Raw genomic sequence first — 24,980 nt, forward strand, 5'->3', positions numbered from 1 at the left:
GCTCCCTGGTTCTGTCCCTTTGTCTTTCGTTAAGTGAATGTGCTGTGCAGCTCTGACAAAAAGGGCTCTGACAACCAGTGAGATGCAGTTATGTGCAACTATTTGTGAAATGTTTTACATTAACAAAGTGGAACAATTTTTAACAGTGAGATTTTATTTACAGAAAATAGAAAACTTGATTGCAAATTACCTGAAATTAATGTAATTATATTCACACTTTACAGTGAATTATATAGTACATTTGAAAATCAAATCAAAACAATGAAAATAAGCAAAACACAATAGGATTGAAATCCATTCATGTAATGTTTTCTGGATACACTCTACTATCTGTTTCCATCTGCAAAACACTTGCATTGGACAAGAATAATTTCTATGTTCAGTGAGGCTGGTGTTTTTGTTAATGAGAATATTTATTTTACTCTATTCAATAGTCAGAACAAAGCTTTCTAAACATTTTGTTTCTTAATTTTTGAGTGATGTTTATCCAGCGTGGCAACAGCTCTGCATGTCAAATATCTGGTCTTTTTTTAATGCAGTTTTACTTGTAATAAGATCAAAGTTTCATCACAAATATGCTGTTTGTCATTTGCCAAAACAGAATAGATCTGATGAAGGCTGCATACTATTATATCGCGGGTATAAATAGATTGGCAAAAGGAATGGGAAAAGAAAAAAGATAAATGAAGAATCCAGCAATCTTACATAAAGTAACTGGCCAGAGTGCTGTATTGTATGAAGCGCTTGCAACACCATGTTATGCTGCCAAACATTAATTTCCCACGCCAGAGCAAAAGGAAGTTGAAGTTGGGTCAGATTTTACAATAGCCAAAGTTAAAAAGACAAAACTATCCACTGCTTTAGATGGGAAAGACCATTGACAGTAAAATTAAGCTTTCAAAGAAATGTACTGCACAACTTAAATATTACTTTATTTAAACTGTTTTTCAAGGAATTCTTTTGCACCCATGAACTGCATTTCTGACATTATTTCAAAGCTTTAATCTCCATGTGTGAGACAGATTCTTCATTTATTCATTCAATATATCAAGAGAGGAAGTGTCAGGTATCTTCAATTGCATTAAAGTAGACAAGTCCCCAGGACCTTAGAGACGCAAGTATTGATTAGAGACAGTCAGCATGACTTTGTGAGTGGAAAATCGTGTCTCACAAATTTGACTGAGTTTTTTGAAGGGATAACCAAGAAGGTAGATGAGGACAGTGCAGTTGATGTTGTCTACATGGACTTTAGCAAGGCCTTTGACAAGGTAGCGCATGGTAGGTTGTTGCAAAAGGTTAAATCTCACAAGATCCAGGGTGAAGTTTCTAAATGGATATAAAATTGGCTTCTTGACAGAAGCCAGAGAGTGGTTGTAGAGAATTGTTTTTCAAATTGGAGGCCTGTGACCAACGGTGTGCCTCAGGAATCAGTGCTGGGTCCACTGTTATTTGTCATTTATATTAATGATTTGGATGAGAATATAGAAGGCATGGTTAATAAGTTTGCAGATGACATCAAGATTGTTGGCGTAGTGGACACTGAAGAAAGTTACCTCCAATTGCAACGGGATTTTGATCAATTGGGCCAGTGGGCTGATGAATGGCAGATGAATCTAATTTAGACAAATGCGAGGTGATGCATTTTGATAGATTGAACTAGGGCAAGATTTACTCAGTTAATGGTAGGGCATTGGGGAGAGCCACAAAATCAACAGACCTAGGGGTATGTGTTCATAGCTCCTTGAAAGTGGAGTCACAGATGGACAGAGTGGTGAAGAAGGCATTTGGCATGCTTGGTTTCATCAGTCACAAGATTGAATACAAGAGTTGGAATGTCTTGTTGAAGTTGTACTAGACATTGGTAAGGCCACAGTTGGAATACTATGTGCAATTCTGGCCACCCTATTATAGAAAGGATATTAATAAACTAGAAAGAGTGCAAAAAAGATTTACTATGATGCTACCAGGACTTGAGGGCTTGAGTTATAAAGAGAGGTTGGATAGACTGGGACTTTTTTCCTCTGGAGCATAGGAGGCTGAGAGGTGATCTTATTGAGATCTATAAAATAACGAGAGGGCATAGATCAGATAGATAGTCATTATCTTTTCCCAAAGGTAGGGAAGTCTAAAACTAGAGAGCATAGGTTTAAGGTAAGAGGGGAGAGATACAAAAGTGTCCAGAGGGGCAATTTTTTCACACTGATGGTGGTGAGTGTCTGGAATAAGCTGCCAGAGGTAGTAGTAAAGGCGGGTACGATTTTATCTTTTAAAAAGCATTTAGAGAGTTACATGGGTACGATGGCTATAGAGGGATATGGGCCAAATGCGGGCAATTGGGATTAGCTTGGGGGTTTTTCAAAAAGAGTGGCATGAACAAGTTGGGTCGAAGGGCCTGTTTCTATGCTGTAATGATGTGTATATGCCGGCGTTGGAATGGGGTAAACACAGTAAAAAGTCTGACAACACCAGGTTTTAGTCCAGCCGATTTATTTGATAGTAAATTCACTAGCTTTCGAGGAGATTCCCTCTTCTTCAGGTGAATGGAGACTTCTGGCCTCAGACAGGCCAGAACTCTCCATTCACCTGAAGAAGAGGGAATCCCCTCAAAAGCTAGTGAATTTACTATCAAATAAATCGGTTGGACTAAAACCTGGGTTGTCAGACTTTTTACTGTCTATGCTGTAAACCTCTATTACTCTATGACCAGATGGGAATCATCTTAGGTTACTGTGGGAGGCAGCGGGAGAAATAGCTTAACAGATATCTTCACATCCTCTTTGACCACAGGCAAGATTCCAGAGGACTGGAGGATAGCCAATGTTGTTCCCTTGTTTTAGAAAGGAAGCAGGAATAATCCAGGATTGGAAAGCTTTTGGAGAAAATACTGAGGGACAGGATATATGCACATTTGGAAGAAAATGGACTAGTTAGTGACCGGCAGCATGGTTTAGTATGGGGAAGGTCATGTCTCACCAACTTGATTGAGTTTTTTGAAGAGGTAACAAAGATAATTGAAGAGGGATGGGCTGTGGATATAGCTTATATGGACTTTAGTAAGGCATTTGACAAGGTCACACATGGCAGACTGTACAAAAACTAAAATCACATGGGAATTGAGTTGGGCTGGCTAAATGGATACTGAACCAGCTTGGTTATAAAAGACAAAAGAATAGCAATGGAAGGGTGTTTGTCCAAATGGAGATCTGTAGCTCGTGGTGTTCGCAGGGATCAGTGCTGGGAACTCTTGTTTGCAGTATATATAAATGATTTGGAGGAAAATGTGGAGGAATCTCATTAATACGTTTGTGGCTGACGCAAAGATTAGTAGAGTTGCTGTTAGTGCCAGGGATTGTGAGAGGATACAGCAGGATGTAGAAAGATTGGAAACTTGGGCACAGAAATGGCAGATGCAGTTTAATCCTGACAAATGCATGGTGATGCATTTTGGAGGATCAAATTTAGGTGTGAATTATACTGTAAATGGCATAACCCTTAGGAACATTAACATATAGAGGGATCTGAGCATGCAGGTTCCCTAAAAGAGGCAGCACAGGTGGCCGAGGTGATTAAGAAGGCATATGGCATGCTTGTCTTTATCAGCTGGGGCATTGAGTACAAGAATTGGGGAATCATGTTGCAGCTATATACCTTAGGTCGCATTTGGAGTATTGCCACCACATGACCAGAAGAATGTGGAAGCTTTGGAGAGAGTGCAAAGGAGGTTCATCAGGATGTTGCCTGGTCTCAGAGGTGTTGGCTATGAGCAGAGGTGTAATAAACTAAGATTGTTTTCATTGGAAGCCTGAGGGGAGACCTGATAGAGGTCTATAACATTATGAGAGCCATAAACAAGGTGGATGGTCAGAGACTTTTTCCTAATGTTGAAGTGTCAATTACAAGGGGGCACAGGTTCAAGGTGAGAGAAAGTTTAAGGGAGACATGCAAGGGAAGTTTTTCATGCAGAGAGTGGTGGATGCCTGGATCATGCTGCCGAAGGAGGTGGTGGAAGCAGGCACATTAGCAACATTTAAGAGGCATCTGAATTGGTACATGAATAGGGAGGGAATACAGGGATATGCGCCAAGTAAGAGCAAGTTTTTTGTTTAGTTAGTGCATCATGATTGATAGGCTTGGAGGACCGAAGGGCCTGATCCTGCGCTGTACTTTTCTTTGTTCTTTGTTCAGGGGATGTGAGCATGGCTGACAAAGCCAGTATTTTCTGCCCATCCCCAATTACTCTTGTGAAGGATGGTGAGCTCCCTTCTTGAGCCACTGCAGTCCATATGGTGTAGGTACACCCACAGTGCTGTGAGGGCAGGTGTTTCAGGATTTTGAAGTGATATGCTGTTGTAGCTCCAAGTCAGGGTGGTATGGAATGTGGAGGTGAAATTGCAGGTGGAAATGTTCCCATGCACCAGCAGCCTGGGTATTAGAGATTACCGGGTTTGAAGATGCTGATGAAGGAGCATGGGTGAGTTGCTGCACTGACTTAGTACATGCTGCTGCCACTGTACAGTGTGGTGGGGAGAGTAAATGTTTAAGGCAGTGTATGAGGTGACCATCAAACAGCTGTTTAGCCCTGAATGATGTTGAGTTTCTTCAGTATTCAAGCTATTCCATCACACTCCTACACTTGTTGATAATGGGCAGGCTTTGGGGAGTCAAAGTGAATTAGTCCCTGCAGAATTCACAGCCCCTGATAGCCATTGTATTTATCAGGCTAGTCCCAGCTCCATCAGTCTGTAAATTATGCACTGTAAAATATAAAATATGCAATAGATATTAAGTTTAGAAGAATTCCATGCTTGTTGGTATGATATCATCTTAACCTTTGAACAATCTGACGTTCAAATGACATTGAAATTATAATGTGGAAGGCTGGTGTGCAATTACTAACTACATTCATCTGAAATTCTTCATTACAAATGCATTAAACTGTTTATACGGATTAACATCTAAACTGTTAAAAGAAAGGGGAAAATTTTAAATGATCTGCTTCATGCTCACCAGCATAATTTCAGGAGCATTGTGCTTCATGATGTGATAATTATCCCATACTTATATTTCACATTGGTATTATTTGTATACATGAACAGTTTGTTCATTAGTAAATGTACTGTATCAATGTGAAGCCTGCAACAGGCAACTCATACATTGGAAAGTAATGTTGGACACAACATAACATTGAATCATACATGCAACTACTCAGTAATCACTTACCAGTCTTCTGAGCATGCCAGTGTGTTAATATATTGTGAAAGATTTTTTCAGCAATGATGTTTTGAGATTGGATACCTTCTGCATTTTGAAAATACAATATCACCTTAGTTCTATGCAATCTCTTTATAATCCAGTTTTGGACTCCTAAAAATGTGGCAAATTGCAAAAATATCAAAATTCTGCAACTGACATTTCTAATTAATGCTCGTTGATCTTCCATGGATTAAAGTTCATGAAACCTACCTAATTATTGTCAATTTTAAAAAAGATGCACTATGTTCTAAAGCACTTGATGCTTTATATAATGTAAATGGAATATCACTTATGTTATAATTCAGGTAAGAAACTCCAAAGTGTTTTATGCAGTCGTCTGAATCATAAATTTTGCACTTTGAATTTGGCTAGAGTGAGCAAGAGATATTTCACTTCAGGTATGATTCAAATGACCCACTAGGGAGCTTTTATCAAAGTTTATTTAAGAGTACTATTAACAGTTATAGAAAGAAAATTAGCAATACCTTTTACCAAATACAAACAAGAAAAAAATGATCATGATATAATATCAATCTTAACAGCTAAACACTGTTGCAACAAAACAAGTCCCATAAACAAAACCTTTGCAAAAGCTAATGCTCACATGACACAGGAATTTAGTCCTTTGGTTGAATGCCGCAACTCTTGAGTCATACACGGTCAACCTTGGAGACAGAACAGCTTCAGTCGTTTGGTTGGAGAATTGAAACCCTGACGGAGTTGAGGAGGAACTTCTTCACTCAAAGGGTGGTGAATCTCTGGAATTCTCTGCCCATTGAAGTGGTGGAGGCTGCCTCGCTAAATATTTTTAAGAAGCGGGTTGATGGGTTTTTGATAAGAGAGGGGATTAAGGGTTATGGGGAGAGGGCGGGAAAGTGGAACTGAGCCACAACAGATCAGCCATGATCTTATTGAATGGCGGGGCAGGCTCGAAGGGCTAGATGGCCTACTCCTGCTCCTATTTCTTATGTTCTTATGTTCTCAGCCTTGTAACTTATAACAGCCCTCTGGATACAGCCATAACAGTTTCAAGTTAGAACAGCTTCCTAGAACATCAGGGAGACTGAGAGACTCGAGGCAAGCCAACTACCAGCAGCAGATTTTCCATTCCAGGAAAGCAAGAAGCCTTACTTTCAATACCAGGAAGAGAGAGAAACACTACTTTCAGTCTGATGTCCACCCCCTTCTAAATTAAAACTGAAAATGAATCCTTAGATTTTTTTTTTCCTGGGGAGGAACCACCTGACTTCAACTTGTCAGTCAATCTTTCCTCACACAAGGCAAGGTCATAAAAAATCCCCAGAGTAAAAATAAACAAAGCTCCATTTAAGCCACTGAAGTAGCAATAAATGGACTTCTAACACTCAGCCCAGCAACAATAAGAAAAAAACAACTGGAAAGGTCTGCATACAGCTGCAGGGAACATGATTTTAAAAAAAATTCTTAAAGGCACACTAACGTCATACTTGTGAGACAATTTAAGAGATTAATTCTACCATAAACTTTGATAAAATACCCATCATTGCATTGTCACTTGTAGAATATCCAGAAATAATATTTTCCGGCCACAGTTACGAGCATTCCAGACTCCAATATAGTTCTCCAATAAATTGGTGATTTAACAAGAAAAATGTTTCGCTTTTCGTAGCGGTATCAACTTGGACGTAATTTCTTAAACTATGTGGTTAAATTTTAACAAATATTCACCATAGATGAATGTTCGCCCAGTTTAAGCTTCGAAATAAGTGCTCAATGTGCCAATCTTCATTCATTTTTGGTCAAAACATATCTGATATACCAAACCCTTTTTTATATGTTTTTAGAGCAAAGATTCTCAATTCAGATTTAGCTTTTCAATACAAAACCCTACAAAGCTGAAAATGCTTTAGCTGCCTCAGACTTGCACTCTGGAATACTCACTTAGTTTTTCATCTTTCTTTTTAAAAGCCTCTTCAAAATCTCTCTTTTTCACCATACTTTGGTCATCTCACTTAACTCTTCTCCTTCATTATTCATTTTTGGCTCTGTTGACCCATTTTAGTTAATTTCATTGCATTAAAAGCGAGTTGTCATAAGCTGCCTAATTTGTAAAACTTAAATCCTTAATCTATTAAACAAATTGGTCCGATCTCAAATTTTATTCGAGATAACAGAGTGTTTTGGCACTCTCATGAAAACATGGTTCATGTCAAATTATGGCTTTTAATCCACCAGCCGGAAATCTGACTTGAACTTTTAAAAATTAACTTAATAAAATGCAGAGACTAAAGATGTCAGAACTCAGAACAGTACAGCACAGGAACAAGCCCTTTGGCCAACGATGTTGTGCTGAACATGAGGCCAAATTAAACCAATCCCTGCTCACTTCTAAACGCCCTTTTCAGGTGAAGCAGTACTTCTCATGCACTTCCAACAATTTGGTCAATTGCATTTGCTGCTCCCAATGCAGTCTATTTTACATAGGGGAGACCAAACGCAGACTGGGTGACTGCTTTGCACCTTTGGTCCATCAGTAAATAGGATCCCGACCTTTCAGTCGCTTGCCCCTTCAATACATCATCTTACTCTCCTGTTTCTATGCTGTAAACCTCTATGACTCCATCTACATTCCCATTCATCCTTGGCCTTTTGCAATATTCCAGTGAAGCTGATTGTAAGTAGAGCAACAGCACTTCATCTTCTGATTAGGCACTTTATAGCCTTCCAAACTGAACATTGAGTTCAATAACTTCAGAGCATGAATTCTCTCCTCCACCTCCACTCCATTTCCATTTATTTTATTTTATTTCATTTCTTCTTTTCATCTTATTAATTCATTTTATTACTTTGTATTCTTATGTTTATTTTTCCACTTCTAAAATTTCGCTTTCCATCTTGTTTCACTGCCCCCCCAACACCCCCTCCCCCCCACCCCACTGGGGTCATCTGCTACATTCCTACACTCAGCATCTTTGTCCTGCTATTTACACGTTCCAATCTCTGAATAGACACTATTTGCAGATTCCTAGCCTTTATCATCACCATTTTGGTAGATTGAACCAGGGCAGGACTTACTCAGTTAATGGTAGGGTGTTGGGGAGAGTTACAGAACAAAGAGATCTAGGGGTACAAGTTCATAGTTCCTTGAAAGTGGAGTCACAGGTGGACAGAGTGGTGAAGAAGACATTCAGCATGCTTAGTTTCATTGGTCAGAACATTGAATACAGGAGTTGGGACGTCTTGTTGAAGTTGTACAAGACGTTGGTAAGGCCACTCTTGGCATATTGTGTACAGTCCTGGTCATCCTATTATATAAAGGATATTGTTAAACAAGAAAGAGTGCAGAAAAGATTTACTGGGATGTTACCGGGACTTGATGGATTGAGTAATAAGGAGAGGCTGGATAGGAGCGTAGGAGGCTGAGGGGTGATCTTATAGAGGTCTATAAAATAATGAGGGGCACAGAACAGCTAGACAGTCAATATCTTTTCCCAAAGGTAGGGGAGGCCAAAACTAGAGGGCATAAGTTTAAGGTGCGAGGGGAGAGATACAAAAGTGTCCAGAGGGACAATTTGTTCACACAGAGGGTGGTGAGTATCTGGAACAAGCTGCCGGAGGTAGTAGTAGAGGCAGGTACAATTTTGCCTGTTAAAAAGCATTTAGACAGTTACATGGGTAAGATGGTTATAAAGGGATATGAGTCAAATGTGGGCAATTGGGACTAGCTTAGGGGTTTAAAAATAAAGAGGCATGGACAAGTTGGGCTGAAGGACCTGTTTCTATGCTGTAAACCTCTATGACTCCATCTACATTCCCCTTGTCTTTCAGCTTATGCCATCCATATCAATCACAGTTCCCACTCTCGCCTTCACAGTACAAATCTCAACTTATTTTCCTTGTGTTCAGCTCTGACAAAGGGTCTTCTTGACTTGAAAGGTTGGCTCTATTCTCTCTCCACAGATCTGTCGACTTGCTGAGATTTCCCAGCATTTTCTGTTTTTGTTTCAGATTCCAGCATCCACAATAATTTATCTTTATCTTAGTCCTCCCTATGGACTACGCCGATTTTAAATAACAATACAAAATACTAAACACTTTATTAACTCAACAGCATCCAATAAAAATAAATCAACAACTAACCTGAGTGATTGAAGACCCTTTAAATAGCGCTAAGGGAGGTTCATTCTGCTCCTGAACATGTGTGAGATGAAGAAGGCTGGAGCATTGAGATTGAAAATGGCACAACAAGAGTGAAACCAGTGTTATACTCTGACCAACATTATAATCTGTGCACTCTGCATACTTCTGGCACACACATCTAGTGCCCATGCTACAAATTGACCCAAATGGTGTGTGGTGGCCTGCACCCGGGCCCGAACTGACAAGCAGGTTACAGTTTATTAACAAAAGAAGAATGATTAAATATTTCTCAATTATTCATGAAGCTAATTTTAGTCAGTGTAATTTTAACAGTTTATTATGTAGTGGAAGATATATTGCTTAATTACAGTGAGCCCATTTGCCTGCAGGTGTAGAGTTATCGTTCCCAAAAGGGACATAAACTGTATCAACATAAGAGACTGCTAGATTAAGGTTTCTTGAAGGACAGGAAGAAACCCAGAAGCATTTAGTGTTAGGTAAAGAAGCCTAAATAATCTTGCAATTAAAACTGACAGTAGTGTTATTTAATTCATCTGAAATATTTTGTCCGATTAGAAAAATGAATAAGACCAAAATAAGGCATAAAAAAATTTTTTTTTGTAACTGCAGAATATAAATGAACTCATATCCATATGCAGTAACTTAATCAAATTGAGAGCTATTTGGTGAGGTAAAATTACCTCACTGCTCACAATTAAAAGATTAGACTAAAATGATAATGTCGCTGGATGTTAGCTAATTAGAACAGTTTGGAAAGGGAGATAACTGCCCTGCAGGATCCCAAGAGGATCAGTGGCTGTCGGGAAACCTGAACTCTCTTTTGAAAAATCATTACACGGTATACGTTTGCCTGAAATAAGAAAATGACATTGCATTGTTTGATGTTCTAGGCTGTTATTTACTCAGTAAAAATCTGATAATTCTGCAACACTTGCCACAGCTGTCGTATTTAGATGTGCTTAAAGCCAATCGCAGAATTGTGACGAAAATTTACATCCAATTACTGCATACAGTAGCTCATGTGTATGTAGCATCCTTAAACAAGCCATGCCTAATATTCTACCTATAGATTTAAAATAAATATAAGATCATGCTATGCAATACCAGTGCATGGTATGCGACATTAGTACAGTTTTATATAAAATTCTTTTATCTGCATTTCTTTCTACAGCTGTTGGTGCTAAAGGGATCAAGGTGTATGGGGGTGAAGACAGGATCAGTGTACTGAATTTGATGATCAGCCGTGATCAAAATGAGTGACGGAGGAGGCTCGAAGGGGCAAATGGCCTACTCCTGCTTCTCGTTTCAATATATAGAATCATAAGAATTCTACAGTGCAGAAGGAGGCCATTCAGCCCATCAAATCTGCACCAACCACAATCCCACCCAGGCCCTATCCCCATAACCCCATGTATTTAGCCTAGCTAGTCCCCCTGACACTAAGGAGAAATTTAGCATGGCCAATCCACCTAACCCACACATCTTTGGACTGTGGATTGAAACCAGAGCACCCAGAGGAAACCCACGCAGACACAAGAACGTGCAAACGCCATACAGACAGACACCCAAGCCAATATATTTCTTTTTCAACAGAAGCATTAATCCATTTACTTCACTATCACGAGCCAAATTAATCAAATGCCTCTTTTTGTATTCTTTTATGGGATGTGGGTACCACTGTCATGGCCAGTGCTTGTTGCCCATCCCTAATTGCCTTTGACTTGAGTGGTCTGCTAGGGCAATTAAAGCTCGAACCACACCTAGTCCAGACTGGCAAGGATGGCAGATTTCCTCCCCTGAAGGACATTAGTGAGCCAGATTGGTTTTTACAACAACCGATGATAGCTGTCACGCTTACCTACCGAGATTAGCTTTATGTTCCAGATTTTCTAATTGAATTTTAATTCCACCAGCTGCCATGGTAGGATTTGAACACATCTCCCAGGAGAATCCTTTGAATTATTAGTCCGATTGCATTACCACCACACCCACCATCTCCCCCTAAATCTATTAAGGTTACCTTTTTCAATAGAGGTGTTTGGAAAGAACTGCAGTGAAATATTTCTGCCAACTTGGAATCTTATTCCCATTTTTAAAATAATTTATGCTTTGATGACAGATGTGATTGTATCATTCTCACATCTGTTACTCTACTTGATAGAATATAAAGATAGAACTGGTTGTGTTGAAGAAACAGAACGTAACCCTTTGGCAGCCCATATGGTACTTGCTGCAAGGTTTTTCTTGATCTATTTGAGGAGTGATGGGGTTACTGTTGTGTTAAGTGGCTTATAATTTTAAGGTAAGGAAATGTTGCTCTTATTGCTACAGTTCTAAGACCAATGGCCTAAAATTTACAATTATATTTTGTTTCCATTCTGCCTTATTTCACTTTCAGAGCATATGCATAAATTTTACAATCCCCAAGTAGATGGGGAATGGCTGCAGGAGCATTCAGATTAATTTGTACAGAGATATGGTACAGGATCTTCCAGACCTTGTCCCTGTCGAAGTAGTGGGACAGTTCTCAGGCTAGAAACCCAGATTTTTAATGGCTTGACTTAACTGAGCTTTCATCAACCCAGTGGCACATTGGCATAATGTTTCTGGATTGCCTGACCAATAACTCTCAGACACAGTAAAACCCATTTCCTTTTGCTTGCCCCTTGCAGTGACAATAGAATTTGCTCGGCTTTGATTTTTCAGAGCTTTAGGATGACTTTCATCTGACAGCATTCTCATTTCTTACCTGAAAAGCAGCAGTCAGAAATGGAAAAACAGCATAGGGCCCTGGTTTTGTGCTGGTGATTGACTACATTGTATTGCAATAATCTCTTTCGAGTTTTGATTCAATCTCATAAGTACAGATATTTAACATTAATCTTTTCATGAAAAACCTACATATAAAAATGATTGGAAAAGTATCCCATGATTTTCCGCACGTATCTACTCTGAGGTTTGGTCAGAGGATTCACTGGGTGATTGTTATTAAGCCACCCATGACAGGTCTTCCCTTGTGAGGCAATATCAATGCATGGCATAGATTTTCACTTCTGAATCAAAAACAGTTATGGAATCTGGCATCCTTACCCACCAGCATCTTAGTGCAATGTACAGTGTAGCCCATCTGTCACAGTGCTTACTGATGCAGTTTCCCATCCCTTATTTTAATAAAGAAAACTGAGTCGCTAACAAATTAAAATTGAATTAGTGAAATGATCATTCCTTTTGTTTTGCAAATGACCATGCATTAATGGTCTTAAACCAAGTTCCAAGTTATACTTTGTGATCATTTAAGGACAATATGTAAAAATGGGATGTTTTTTGGCAATGTTTTCTAACAATTTGTAAGCAATATTATGAAAAGTTGAGATTTACCTTGCAATCCTTTCTGTTCTTCACTGCAAATTAATGGATTGCTAGTTGTTGTGCAGAAGATCTCATTTTCTCCGGCAGAATTCATTCTGCATTTGAAGGTACAGGGCAGGATTCTCTGGCCACGCTCGCCTCAAAACCGAAGATTCCTGCCCAACTGCAATGGTCCGCACCCGTCCGCTGGAATTCCAGAGGCGGGCAGAATGAAAGAATTCCAGCTACAGTGTTAACAAATACCAACAAGTAAAAAAAAAACAACGCTCTACTCCTCTGCTTTAAAATGCCTAGAGCTTTTGTGAGGAATAGTACAACAGAGTAAATGCCCACAGTAAGAAAATGTGCAGTGCAGATTATGGTCATTTTAGTTGAGCTTTTCCAGATCAAATGCACTTTTGCCAGAAAAATTGTCTTCCACTCCCAAGAAGGACATAAAGTAGTTTCATTCTGGCACTGAAATCATTCACTATGTCTGTTAGAAGTTCTTTATTTTTAAACCAATTTCCCTCCTCTCCCTTCCTCTGGTACCAACACCAGTATTTCTTTTTCTTAATATATGAGCCTAGATCTGGGGACTAAGTTATTCCTTTTCCTGCACCTATTTGATTGAGGCAGGAGTTCCACCCTCCATCCTAACTCACTATGATTCTGACCGGGTTATTCCTTACAACCTCTCAGTAGAATATCTACCAGTAATTGGAAGTGTTTGCCTTCATCCATCAGAGCATTGAGTACAGGAATTGAACATTATGTTACAACTGTATAAGGCATTGGGAAGGCACATGTGGAATAGTGGGTACAATTCTGGTACTTGGATCTTTCGTGTCCACTTGAGGGGGCACATGAGACCTTGATCTAATACCTCGTCCAAAAGTCGGCACATCTAACAATGCAGCATTCCCTCAGTAACTGTCCTGCAATGGGAGTTGAACCCACAACAGTTGGTGAGTTTGAGACGCTGAGCAGCACTGATTTTCTATGACAATCAACTGGTTGGAGAACCAGAGGAATCCTCACACTGCTTCTCTCCAGGAGGCCTATTTAACTTCAATCTGGACAGTGTCAGGCCTCGCATTCAATCATTGGATCGGGGCCGCAATGAGGTGTAAATTCCACCCCTCAGATGATGGCCATTCTTCAGTACTGGCAACACCACTGGAAAAGATGGCAGATGCTGGTAATGCACTGAGCTCTTCATTCGGGTTAGATCCCTGGAGATAGATGCATATGGCAAAATATGGGTTGTGGGGAAGTGGGACAGTGGCAAGGCAGTTGCAGGAGGAGGAGGTGATAGACAAAAGGCAGGGAATGCTGTGAGTATGCACCCTCTAGTCAAGGCATTAGGGTTTTCGGGGCAGTTTTCCCTATTAAATCATTAACTCTCAGTGGACTCGGGGATAATCGCTCTCAAGTTATTCGTTAATGAGTCGAATTGACATTCTGGTGCCAGCAGGTGGGATTTTCATGCTGGGCTGCCCCCAACTAAACTCGAGACAATTTTTCACAACTGGGAATTAGACCTGGGAACTCCAGCCTGATTCTACTGGACACCTGTAATCATGGCCATTCCAGCAGCTTCCAGTACATTTCAACCGATCTGCCTACATTTGAAAAAATCTAATGAAAACAAATACATTTTGGAATTAACAAACTAAAGGACAATCATTCAACACATAAGAAAATGGATTCCACTGTTGTTCTATCACAAGTATTAACCTTATTTTCTCATTGTAAAATAAAGTAGAAGTTTGATAGTGTTGTAAAGAATGCTTTGATGTTGTTAATTTTCTGTCATTATTTGATAAATTAGTTTCAGTAAAGCAAGTTCTAGCGGAGTGTTATACTGCTGACTAATTAAGGAGAATTCCAGGATTGAACTAATCATTTGTTGTCCTGAATGCATTGAAATATTTAGTTTGATAACTGGGTAAGTGAAAGCATTCTTGAACACAAAGGGAACTAAGACTTAGCTAAACGAGCACTCTGAAACTCAGTAGCTAATAATATCTGACTTCAGAAAGTGAATGAAGGAACCCAAAAGATGTACCCTAATCATGTTGACAATCATTAGCAGCGATTTCCCACCCTCGCCTTTTTGTCAGACTCCTGCCCTAAGGCCACATTGGAGCTTCCAATCACTGGTGATTACAGTGAATCCTGAAAACTCTGACAGGGTCAGCTCTGTTGAACTTCCATGAGTGCAATGCTCACTGATCTCTGGCCTTTCCAATTCAGCATCAGAACTGGAAAATCCCCATTAATACCCCTTTAAAAAAAAAGCACCAGAAGAGCAGCACATATGCTTACTTAACTGACACTTAAGGGGAAGAATGTTTTCCTCTAAATGTCCTACTGTTCCAGATATTTTGTTGAGAATCAGGAAGATTGACTAGTAATTGTGATGTTTTCTCCCCTTGTTGCAGGCTGGTTATGAATTGGTTTCAGTCGACGGAAAAAGCCTACAAAACGTCACGCATCAACAAGCTGTGGATATAATCCGCCAATCTTACAGTAACAAATCTCTGGATCCAATGGTGTTTGTGGTGAAAGTGCCTAAAAGCAGCTGAAGGCTACATCTGTCAGGACCAGAATGGATCTTTGGCATATAATTTGGGGTAACCACACATTACAGACATTTTTAAATGAATGACGAGTGTCTTGCAACAGAATTTCAATTGATTTGAAATCTCTAAACTATTTTACTATTGATTTTAAAAGCAATTTACAAAACATTTCATACAATGGATGGACACTGTTCTATATTATTCATAAATAAATGGGTCGTTAGTCTCTATCCAAATGACTCTCAAAATAGAATCTTACACAGTTCCTTCTTGAGCAGATGGTCCATAAATCATTTTATGGAAAGCATGTTCATTGTCATTTTCTTTGTCAAGCTCAAGAATGTGATTTGGATCACAAAGAACAAAACCAGCCCGGGAAACAGGCCCTTCGGCCCAACGAGCCCGCGCCGCCATCTCAACACCACCAGTCCCTCTCTCCACCCACAACCCCTGTCTAATGTTTTATGGCCATCCAGATTGAGGGAATCTGATTTAGGGACAATTTATTCCTGCCAATCAGCCTAACAGCACATCTTTGGGATGTGGGAGGAAACCGGAGCACCAGGAGAAAACCCATGCAAGCACGGGGAGAATGCGCAAACTCCCAAGACACCGGCCCAAATCCATGTGTCTGCACAGCAATCAGCAATAGTCACTGAGCTGTCGTCTTGCCCAGTATCTTGTCCAGTTTAGGCACACACTAACGACATGAAGCACTAGGCCAATCTCGAACAACCAAGAGCAGCCCCAGTACGACTCATTGCGTGTATGCCCCTCGTTGGACACGAGGCGGACTGACTTAAAACCTGTGAATGAAAAGAGAAAAAACATTATCGTACCAGATCCATTTACATTACCAGGGACGCCTCAATGCTAATGACCCTTATTTAAAACAATCTCCTATATCCACCCATCTCCAACCCAGTCATGTGCCTGGCTAAGTTACTCTTAAATGACTCTAGTGTGTTTGCCTCCACCACCTTACTTGGCAGAGCATTCCATTACCCCCACTACCCTCTGTGTGAAAAACCTCCCTCTCATCTGTGTTGTACCTCTCCCCCCTCACCTTAAGTCCATGGCCCCTTGTCCTACGTGTCTCTATCATAGGAAATAGCTTACCTCTGTTTACTCTATCTACACCCTTCATAATCTTATATACCTCTATTAGATCCCCCCTCAGTCAGCATCTTTCAAGGGAAAAGAGCCCCGATTTATTCAATCTTTCCTCATACCCCAGTCCTTCCATACCAGGCAACATCCTGGTAAACCTCCTCTGCACTCTCTCCAGAGTCTCCACATCCTTCCAGTAGTAAGGCGACCAGAACTGGACGCAGTACTCCAAATGCGGCCTAACCAACGTTCTGTACAACTGCAACATTAGACTCCAGCTCTTATATTCTATACCCCTTCCTATAAAGGCTAACGTACCATAGGCTTTCTTCACCACACTCTCCACTTGCACTGCCACCTTCAAAGACTTGTGCACTTGCACCCCCAGGCCTCGCTGCGATTCTATACTCCTTACGGGCTTACCCTTTACCATATAACTCCCCCCTACATTATTCCGGCCAAAATGCATCACCTCACATTTATCTGGATTAAACTCCATTTGCCATGTATCTGCCCAATCAACCAGCCTACCAATATCCCGCTGTATTGCCAGACACTGCTCCTCACTGCCTGCCAATCCAGCCATCTTGGTGTCGTCAGCAAATTTGCTGATCACACCACCTACTCCCTCTTCCAAATCATTTATATACGCTACAAAGAGAAGAGGTCCCAGTACCGAGCCCTGCGGCACACCACTAGTGACAGACCTCCAGCTAGAAAAAGACCCCTCCACTACTACTCTCTGACTCCTCTTTGCAAGCCAGTTCTCTACCCATCTAGATACCTGACCACATATCCCATGAGCTTTAATCTTCTGTACCAACCTACCATGAGGGACTTTGTCAAATGCCTTACTGAAATCCATATAGACGACATCAACGGCTTGTCCTTCGTCGACCGTTTTTGTCACCTCCTCAAAGAATTCTACCAGATTTGTAAGGCAAGACTTCCCCTTGACAAAGCCATGCTGCGTATCCTTAATCAGATCGCAACGCTCTAAGTGTACATACATCCTATCCCTAAGAATCCTCTCCATCAACTTACCTACCACTGACGTTAAGCTCACCAGCCTATAGTTATCCGGGCTATCCCTCCTACCCTTTTGAAACAATGGTACCACGTTTGCTATCCTCCAGTCCTCTGGGACCTCACCTGTGTCCAAAGAAGAGACAAAGATTCGCATCAGAGGCCCAGCAATCTCATCCCTCGCCTCTCTAAGCATCCTAGGATAAATGCAATCGGGCCCCGGAGATTTATCGGTTTTAATGCCATCTAAAAGCCCTAACACTTCTTCCCTCGTAATCGATAGATCTTTCAATTGGTCTACCGCTCCCTCAATGACCGTACCAGACATCAAGCCCCTCTCCTTCGTGAATACCGGTGCAAGGTATTCATTCAGGATGTCCCCCATTCCCTCTGCCTCTAAGCACAATTCCCCACGTCTGTCACTGAGAGGACCGATTTTACCCCTAGCCACCCTTTTGTTCTTAAGATAGGAGTAAAACGCCTTTGGATTCTCCTTAACCCTACCTGCCAAAGCCATCTCATGCCCCCTCTTTGCTCTCCTAACTCCCCGTTTGAGATCCCTCCTACTCTTTCTGTATTCCTCCAACGCTCTCTCCGTTCCCAGCTGCTTAGGCCTGACATACGCCTCTCGTTTCTTCCTAACCAGGTCTTCTATATCTCTAGTAATCCACGGTTCCCTAATCCTACCTTTCCCATCCTTTCTCCTAACCGGCACATGTCTTTCCTGCACCCTTTGCAGTTTTCCCTTGAAAGACTCCCCACATGCCTAACGTGGTCTTGCCTTCCAACAGCCTATCCCAGTCTGTTTCCCTAAGCTCCTGCCTAATCCGGCTGTATCTAGCCTTCCCCCAATTTAGCACCCTCCCCTTAGGACAGCTCTCATCTTTTTCCATTCGTATCCTAAAGTAGACGGAGTTGCGGTCACTGTTAGCCACATGTTCGCCTACCGCAACCTCAACCACCTGACCCGGCTCATTTCCCAGAACTAAATCCAGTATCGCCCCCTCTCTAGTTGGGCTATCTACATACTGTTGCAAGGATCCTTCCAATACACATCTTACAAATTCCTCCCCATCAGACCCCCCAGCCATTTTTTTGAAAATGTAAGGCTCTGAATAAAAACTGATGCGTAGCTTTTCCAGCTGCACTGTTGAGTTTTTAGTCCAGATTTTCAGGCATTCAAAGAACAAAAACAGCCCGGGAAACAGGCCCTTCGGCCCAATGAGCCCGTGCCGCCATTTTAACAATACCAGTCCCCCCTCCACCCATGATCCTTATCTATGCTTATGGCATTCCACATTGAGGGAAACTAATTTAGGGACAATTTATTGCCTCCAATTAGCCTAATAGCACATCTTCAAAAAGAGAAAAAAATAAGTGGGTGGGATTCTTGCCATCACTACAGTGAGGCAGGGCTCAACAGAGAGTGAGCGCCATCTTTAAAGGAGCTATGATCAATGCAGAGGTTGAACTCCGTCCAAAGTGGTGCATTAGGAATTCTCTCCACCCCCCACTATGGCCAACAACCACCGCAGAATTATTGCTGGTGACAATGATTCATGTCTTGAAATTGCTCTTGTAAAGTTCGCCGATTTCACGTCACATTGACAGGGCATGAATATTCAATTGGAAGGGATCATGTGGCGGGGGGCTCAGTAAGTATATTGAAATGTATTCAATTCTATTTAAACCAGCGAGGGGTGTGGAAAATCAGAAAATCTCACTGGCGAGAATCACATTTTCCAGTTCTCGTGGGATTTTTCACCCACGTCATCTTTCTCCTTATGGCAAACGGGGGCTGGAAATCACCCCCTAATATCCACTATAATGACCCATGACTTAAATCATTCAGGATGGCAGGGTGTTGCTTTCTCCTACCTGGGAAGTCGACATATCCATTTCACACACAAATTAGTATTGTGGCTACTGACGGGACTTACATCTCACACTCAGGAGAAGGGCCCATCTTACAGATTCTAGTGGTCGATCAAATGGGCCAGCAACAATAACTGCAGTGGACTGAAAAGAAATTGCACGAGGATGCCTGAGACTAAGTCCAGGCACTGGAGGACAAAGTAAGTGCAAGGCATCCCAGGGCAGGGAGGATAGGAAAGGCCTGCTGATCATTAAGCGGGGGATGATGGGTCATGGGGAATTGACCTGGGATGGTATGAGGTGGGGAGGGAGGGGTGAATGGTGCAGAGGCCTCTGGACCTTAAAAATCTGTTGTGTATGTGTGTGGGGAGGGGGGGTGTTGGGGGTTGGGGTCTGGCTAACCAGCACAACTTTCAGACTGTGGGAGGAAACCTACACAGACACAGGGAGAACAAGCCAACTCCACTCAGACAGTGACCCAAGCCGGAATGCTATCCACTTTGCCATAGTATGTCATAATGGTTGCTAATATTTCTCCTAGAGCTATGCAGACTGCAGAAATATCATGTGAGTATACTTTTTAGCTCATGTGGCTTCTCACCAAGGTGAGTGGAAGAGGAATTTCAATAGCTTGGAGCTCATAGAGGGACGGATTAGCAACCTCCCTGACCTAAAGTTCTGTTTGCACCTCTCCAACCAACAATCTGGCTGCCCTGAGTGACATTACACTTGGGATGACCGTCATAGGACCTGAGTACATTTCTACCCCTTAGGGACAGGAAGTTTCACCTAGAGAGAACTGCTAGCTAATCTGATTAACTGGCAGCTCTCTTCAGTCCCTTCAGCACCAGGAGAAAGTAGTGGCCACAGCTGAGACTACAGTCCGTTCTGGCCGAAGAAAAGATAAGACACCGGACTTACGTAAGTCTGGGGATTTTGAATGAGGATAATTGGAAGACCTCAGCGAGGGAAAGGAACAAAGGAAACATTTTGGCGGGGAGGGGTTGGGTGCCCCAAATGGTACAGGAGGTATAGGTCTAAGGGTGAGCAGGCTGCCTGGTGCCTTACCTGCACCCTTCTTATTATGGGAGACAGGAAATGTATGGATGAATAAGCAGCGGGCTAGCAACCCGCTTTATTTTACTTGACCCTCCCCACCTTTATATATGCCAGTTGGGGGAGTGGAGTGTAAAATTCTTTGCTTGGGTAAAATTCCTATTCCCTCCCATATACTTTGCCCCTGTAACTCATGCAGCATTCCAATAAAAGCTTTGTGACACTGTCAAAATTAAAGATTTACCACAGTTCGAAAAAAAGTCCTTATGCAAGTCATAACTTTGGTGGAAGTTACAGAAGTCACGTCCTGAGGTCATTTGACCTGTGTGTTTTTTATATTTCAATGATTACTTTGCATTTTTACCATTAATACAGATTAAGTTCATGTTGTCTATTATGAATCAAAAATACCCCTAAATGGACTCTCTACAATTAAAAATAGAGATAAGTGAACTTTTCATGATAATTCAAACTTTCTCTGTTTAAACCCTAAAGAACTGTGGCATACTTGAATGTATTCAAAGATATGTAAATATTTGATTGTAAATGACATTGTATTTTTTTTATTAAGAACACAACTATATGTGCAAAACTCCATGCATGCGGCACTGGCATTTTTTTTAACTAGAATTGAACTGCATCAGCAAAAATTCATATTCTCTCACTTGACTCAAATGTCCTTTCTCCTCCCTTTCCTAATGTCCACAGTAAAAGTTAGCACAATCAGTTCTTAGTGAAAGCATTGGAGAAACTGAATTTCTAACTTACATGTTTCTGTCATTGGTCATTTATCAGGCTATATACATGCATATATAATTCATACCAGTAAGTAAACAGTCCTGAATGTTTGATAGAGCCTACGCACTTTTACATTATGCCAGTGCTATCAACAGCAAAGCACAGTTTGTTAGTCATTAAAAGTGCTGTTTTGTATTAAGCAGCTTGACCTCCAGATACATAATGGCATAAGAAACTCATTTTTTTATGGGCCCCATGAGCTACTGTCAGTCCTACTTATCTCTCAATGGTGGGATGTTTTGAGTAGCAGCACCACCATAAACAAAGCACAGCAGTGTATAGCGTAATGGGTCTCTGAGTGGTGCCCCCATGGGACTGCATATTAAATATAAGTGCCTCCCTAATACATCCAAAAAGATCTTTGAAGAAAACTGGCTGTCGTTAACACATTATCACCAAGTTCCAGATTCTGGATTTATTTCATGCGGTGGGTATTATTGCACATATTTTAAAGGTTATGGTTATGAATGTAATTGCAGAATTACCTGAATCTGTTTACAACCAATTTTTAACCAAAGAGATGTCTTTTATTTGTGTTGTGTTACATGGCAACTAGGCAATCAAATCCAGCAAATTAACTCTGTGCACCTTTTGTGGCCCTTGATAATCTGTAGCAAAAACGTGCCTTAATTTTGTTTATTAACTTATTTTCTTTACCAAAAGACGAAATAGTAAAAATATTGTGATCTTATTCCCCCAATGGCTCTTTGTGAAATAAAACTTGGCATTGATACAGAATGGTTTTGATGTCATTTCAATAATTTATATCCTTTCATATATCTATCTTCTGAGTAAAGGTAAGATTTGCATGCAAAATGCCTATTAAATATCTCTGTTTCACTTGACTGACACTTGGCTATGAGTGGAGCAACTGTGCTCAGAAGTCATGCATTGAGATCGAGTGCTTTCATTCATAACTAATTTTATCATTTTCTGTCAGGAATTCTTTGTTCATTTTTAAGTCAATGGTCTTAATTTCATCCACCATGGTGTGTGGCACATGATTGGGGGAAAGAGGAAGATAAAGAGTTAAATACAGGGCTCACAGCCCCAACTCACTCCAAATGCACAGCTGCTGCCCTTCTTATGCTGGTGGATGTTAGTGTGCCAAGTAGAACTCACTGCATAAGGTATATATGTTATTGCCTTTCAAATTCCATTGTATAGTCGATAGTAACTCAAGAATGAGCTTCCTGAATAAACCACTGGGAAGATCCAACCTTAACGAGCCCCTCAGAATGTTCTGTGGTTGATGCTGGCTGTGCACTAGCTAAACTAAAAACTGGTCAGTAATCCCATCTCAGCGCAGAATTAATGTCCTAATTTATGTCCCAACTGCCATATTTGATATAGGTACACCAAGAATGATCTAACTACAGTATTAAACAGTTAATATGAAACAATTATTTCTTTAAAAATAAGTATTTAATTGTATTCATTGAAGAAAAATAATAGTTCATGGAAATAAGAGCACTCTGATATAATGCAGTCCTTGCAAGCCAAGTACATCTGCTATAATTAAGTCTATGCTTTGGGGAACATTAAACAGCATGCGTAAATGCAAATAAAGCATGAAAAATATCTAGAAAAAAATGTCTAGACCCAGAAGACTTATTAAAAGTGATACAGTAGGGAGCCCTGAGCACTATATTGTTGCTGACAGGAGAAGTGAACACCATATATTCTCCATGCACCCTCTTTAATAACACTGTCAGATTTCTGTAACTTTTACAAAGATAGATAATAGCCTCTGAACACTTCCAGACACAGCTGCACCTGTTACATAAATTCAGTAAAATGAGTCGAATTCCAGTGGTGATCACTCCCTAAGCTGTGCAGGTACAGAAAGCGTCCAAGAAAAGATTCAAATTCAAATAGTGGAATGCAATGAATAGCTTTCCAACTCGCATATGAATGCTACTAACCTACATAAAGCTCTGTGTTTTCCTCCATTGAGGCCAGCTTTAAATTTATGTATGTGGTTTTATTTCTGCTGTTCTCAAAAACCTTCTTATCTGTTTCTTCTTGCTTTGTTTTATATCATTTATCATTGTTTGGCCTAAGGGAGACAGAAAGACAACCATGTGACTCTGGGTTTCTGCCAACACTACTTGAGCTAGATAGCACAAATGCAAAAGCAGTTCTAAAATGATGCCTTCTCCAGTTTTCCTTCCTGTTGCTGAAGGCCCTGGTCTCCCACGGTACCTTGGTTAAAACAGCTGAGTCGGCACACAGCCCCAATTCTGCAACCTACATAAAGTCAGCATTGAAGATACAATCCATTTGTGCCATCACATAGTCCCAGCTTTAAGTGGTAGTTGTTTAGTGGCATAAAGAAGACGATAACATCTGTCTTGGTTCACTAGAAATCTGGCAGGAGCTACTCACACTCATCATTCCCAGGAAACAAGCAAACGTGAAACTTGTCACAGATGTCTGTATTATACATTAGCCACTCACTTTGTAGCATGGCACATGGATAAAGCAAAAGTATTCATTTCCAGCAGTGCATGGTAAGAGGATGAGGAGCTATCCAGACATGGGGTAATGTAAAGGCAATGAGGTGGGTGAGGTACAGGAGAAAGGCAGCAGATAGGATAGGGATGGAGGGTAAATGATGAGAGGAAGGAGAAAACAGAGTGACAGATGGCAGATGATTGTGACAAGAGGGAAGAGGGAGCGGAATGGGGGTGGGGATAGAGGGCACTGGGATGGGAAGATATGGAGGCTTAACTAAGTGGTTGGAGTGAGTGGTTCAGATTCTGACTTCTTGACGGAGAAAGGATAGTGAGTTGTTCTTCCCTTCATGCTGGGCACAATTTTAAGCTGAGTTACTTTTCCTCAAATTATTTTCCTTTGGGTGGGACAGGGTTTGTATTCAGTTACACTACAATCAATCTGGTCCTCCTCTTTAATGTAATGTTGATGGTTCTACAGATTCTGCTCCCCAAAGCCGCCAACTGCCCATCAATGCTTAGTCCAAGCAGTCAGCCTTTCAACATTGCTTGAGCTTCCCATGGATCACATCCAACTGATGTTCTCACTTGCCCACAGAATGCACAGAATCCTCATCATTTCCTGTCAGTACACAGGGATTTCAAAGACAAATTTGAGACAGATTTGTGCCTTGAGCCCACCAAGTCACAACTACTAGCCAATAAAACAAGAAATCAGACTCAGAGGATGTGCTGGAGGACTGGAGAATTGAAAATATTACCCTCTTGTTCAAAAAAGATTGTAAGAATAGCCCCAGCAATTATAAATCAGTCGGTTTAACATTAGTGGCAGGCAAATCTCTGTAAACAATCATTAGGAACTGAATCAGTGGTCACATGGAAGAATGTGGGTTGATTGGGAAGAGCCAGCATGGGATTTCTAAAGGGGAAATTAGTGGTTAATTAACTTGCTGGAGGTTTTTTAGAAGGTATCAGAAAGGATCAATGAGCGTAATGTTGTTGATGTGTATTTTCAGAAGGCATTTGATACAGTGCCACACAACAGACTTGTGATAAAAGGGACAGTAGCAAAGTGGATCCAAAATTGGCTGAATAATAGGAGACAGAGAGTAAAGGTTAATGGATGTTTTTTGGGCTGGAGGAACGTTTGTCATGGTGTTCCTTAGATATCAGTATTGGGACCCTTTTCCTGATGTATATCAATGATCTAGGATTGGCGTCCAGAGGACAGTTTCAAAGTTCGCGGAAAACAATTGTTAACAGTGAAGGGGACAGTGTAGAATTTCAGAAGGATAGAGACAAGTTGATAGTGTGGGCAGGTAGGTGGCAG

The 24,980-nt window shown here is 41.0% G+C and overlaps 1 protein-coding gene across 1 annotated transcript in view; it reads left to right on the forward strand.

Moving 5' to 3' along the window:
* Window positions 1–15,676, forward strand: part of pdzd7a (PDZ domain containing 7a) — a 90,090-nt gene extending 74,414 nt beyond the window's left edge. Inside the window, exon 16 of the mRNA XM_080205883.1 lies at window positions 15,189–15,676. Coding sequence (XP_080062009.1) covers window positions 15,189–15,332 — 144 coding nt within the window. The 3' untranslated portion in view covers window positions 15,333–15,676. The remainder of the gene's footprint in view (window positions 1–15,188) is intronic.
* The last annotated feature ends 9,304 nt before the right edge of the window (window positions 15,677–24,980 follow it).

The sequence above is a fragment of the Carcharhinus amblyrhynchos genome, chromosome 17 (assembly GCF_965287045.1).
Source record: "Carcharhinus amblyrhynchos chromosome 17, sCarAmb.v2.hapA, whole genome shotgun sequence".
Classification (NCBI taxonomy): domain Eukaryota; kingdom Metazoa; phylum Chordata; class Chondrichthyes; order Carcharhiniformes; family Carcharhinidae; genus Carcharhinus; species Carcharhinus amblyrhynchos.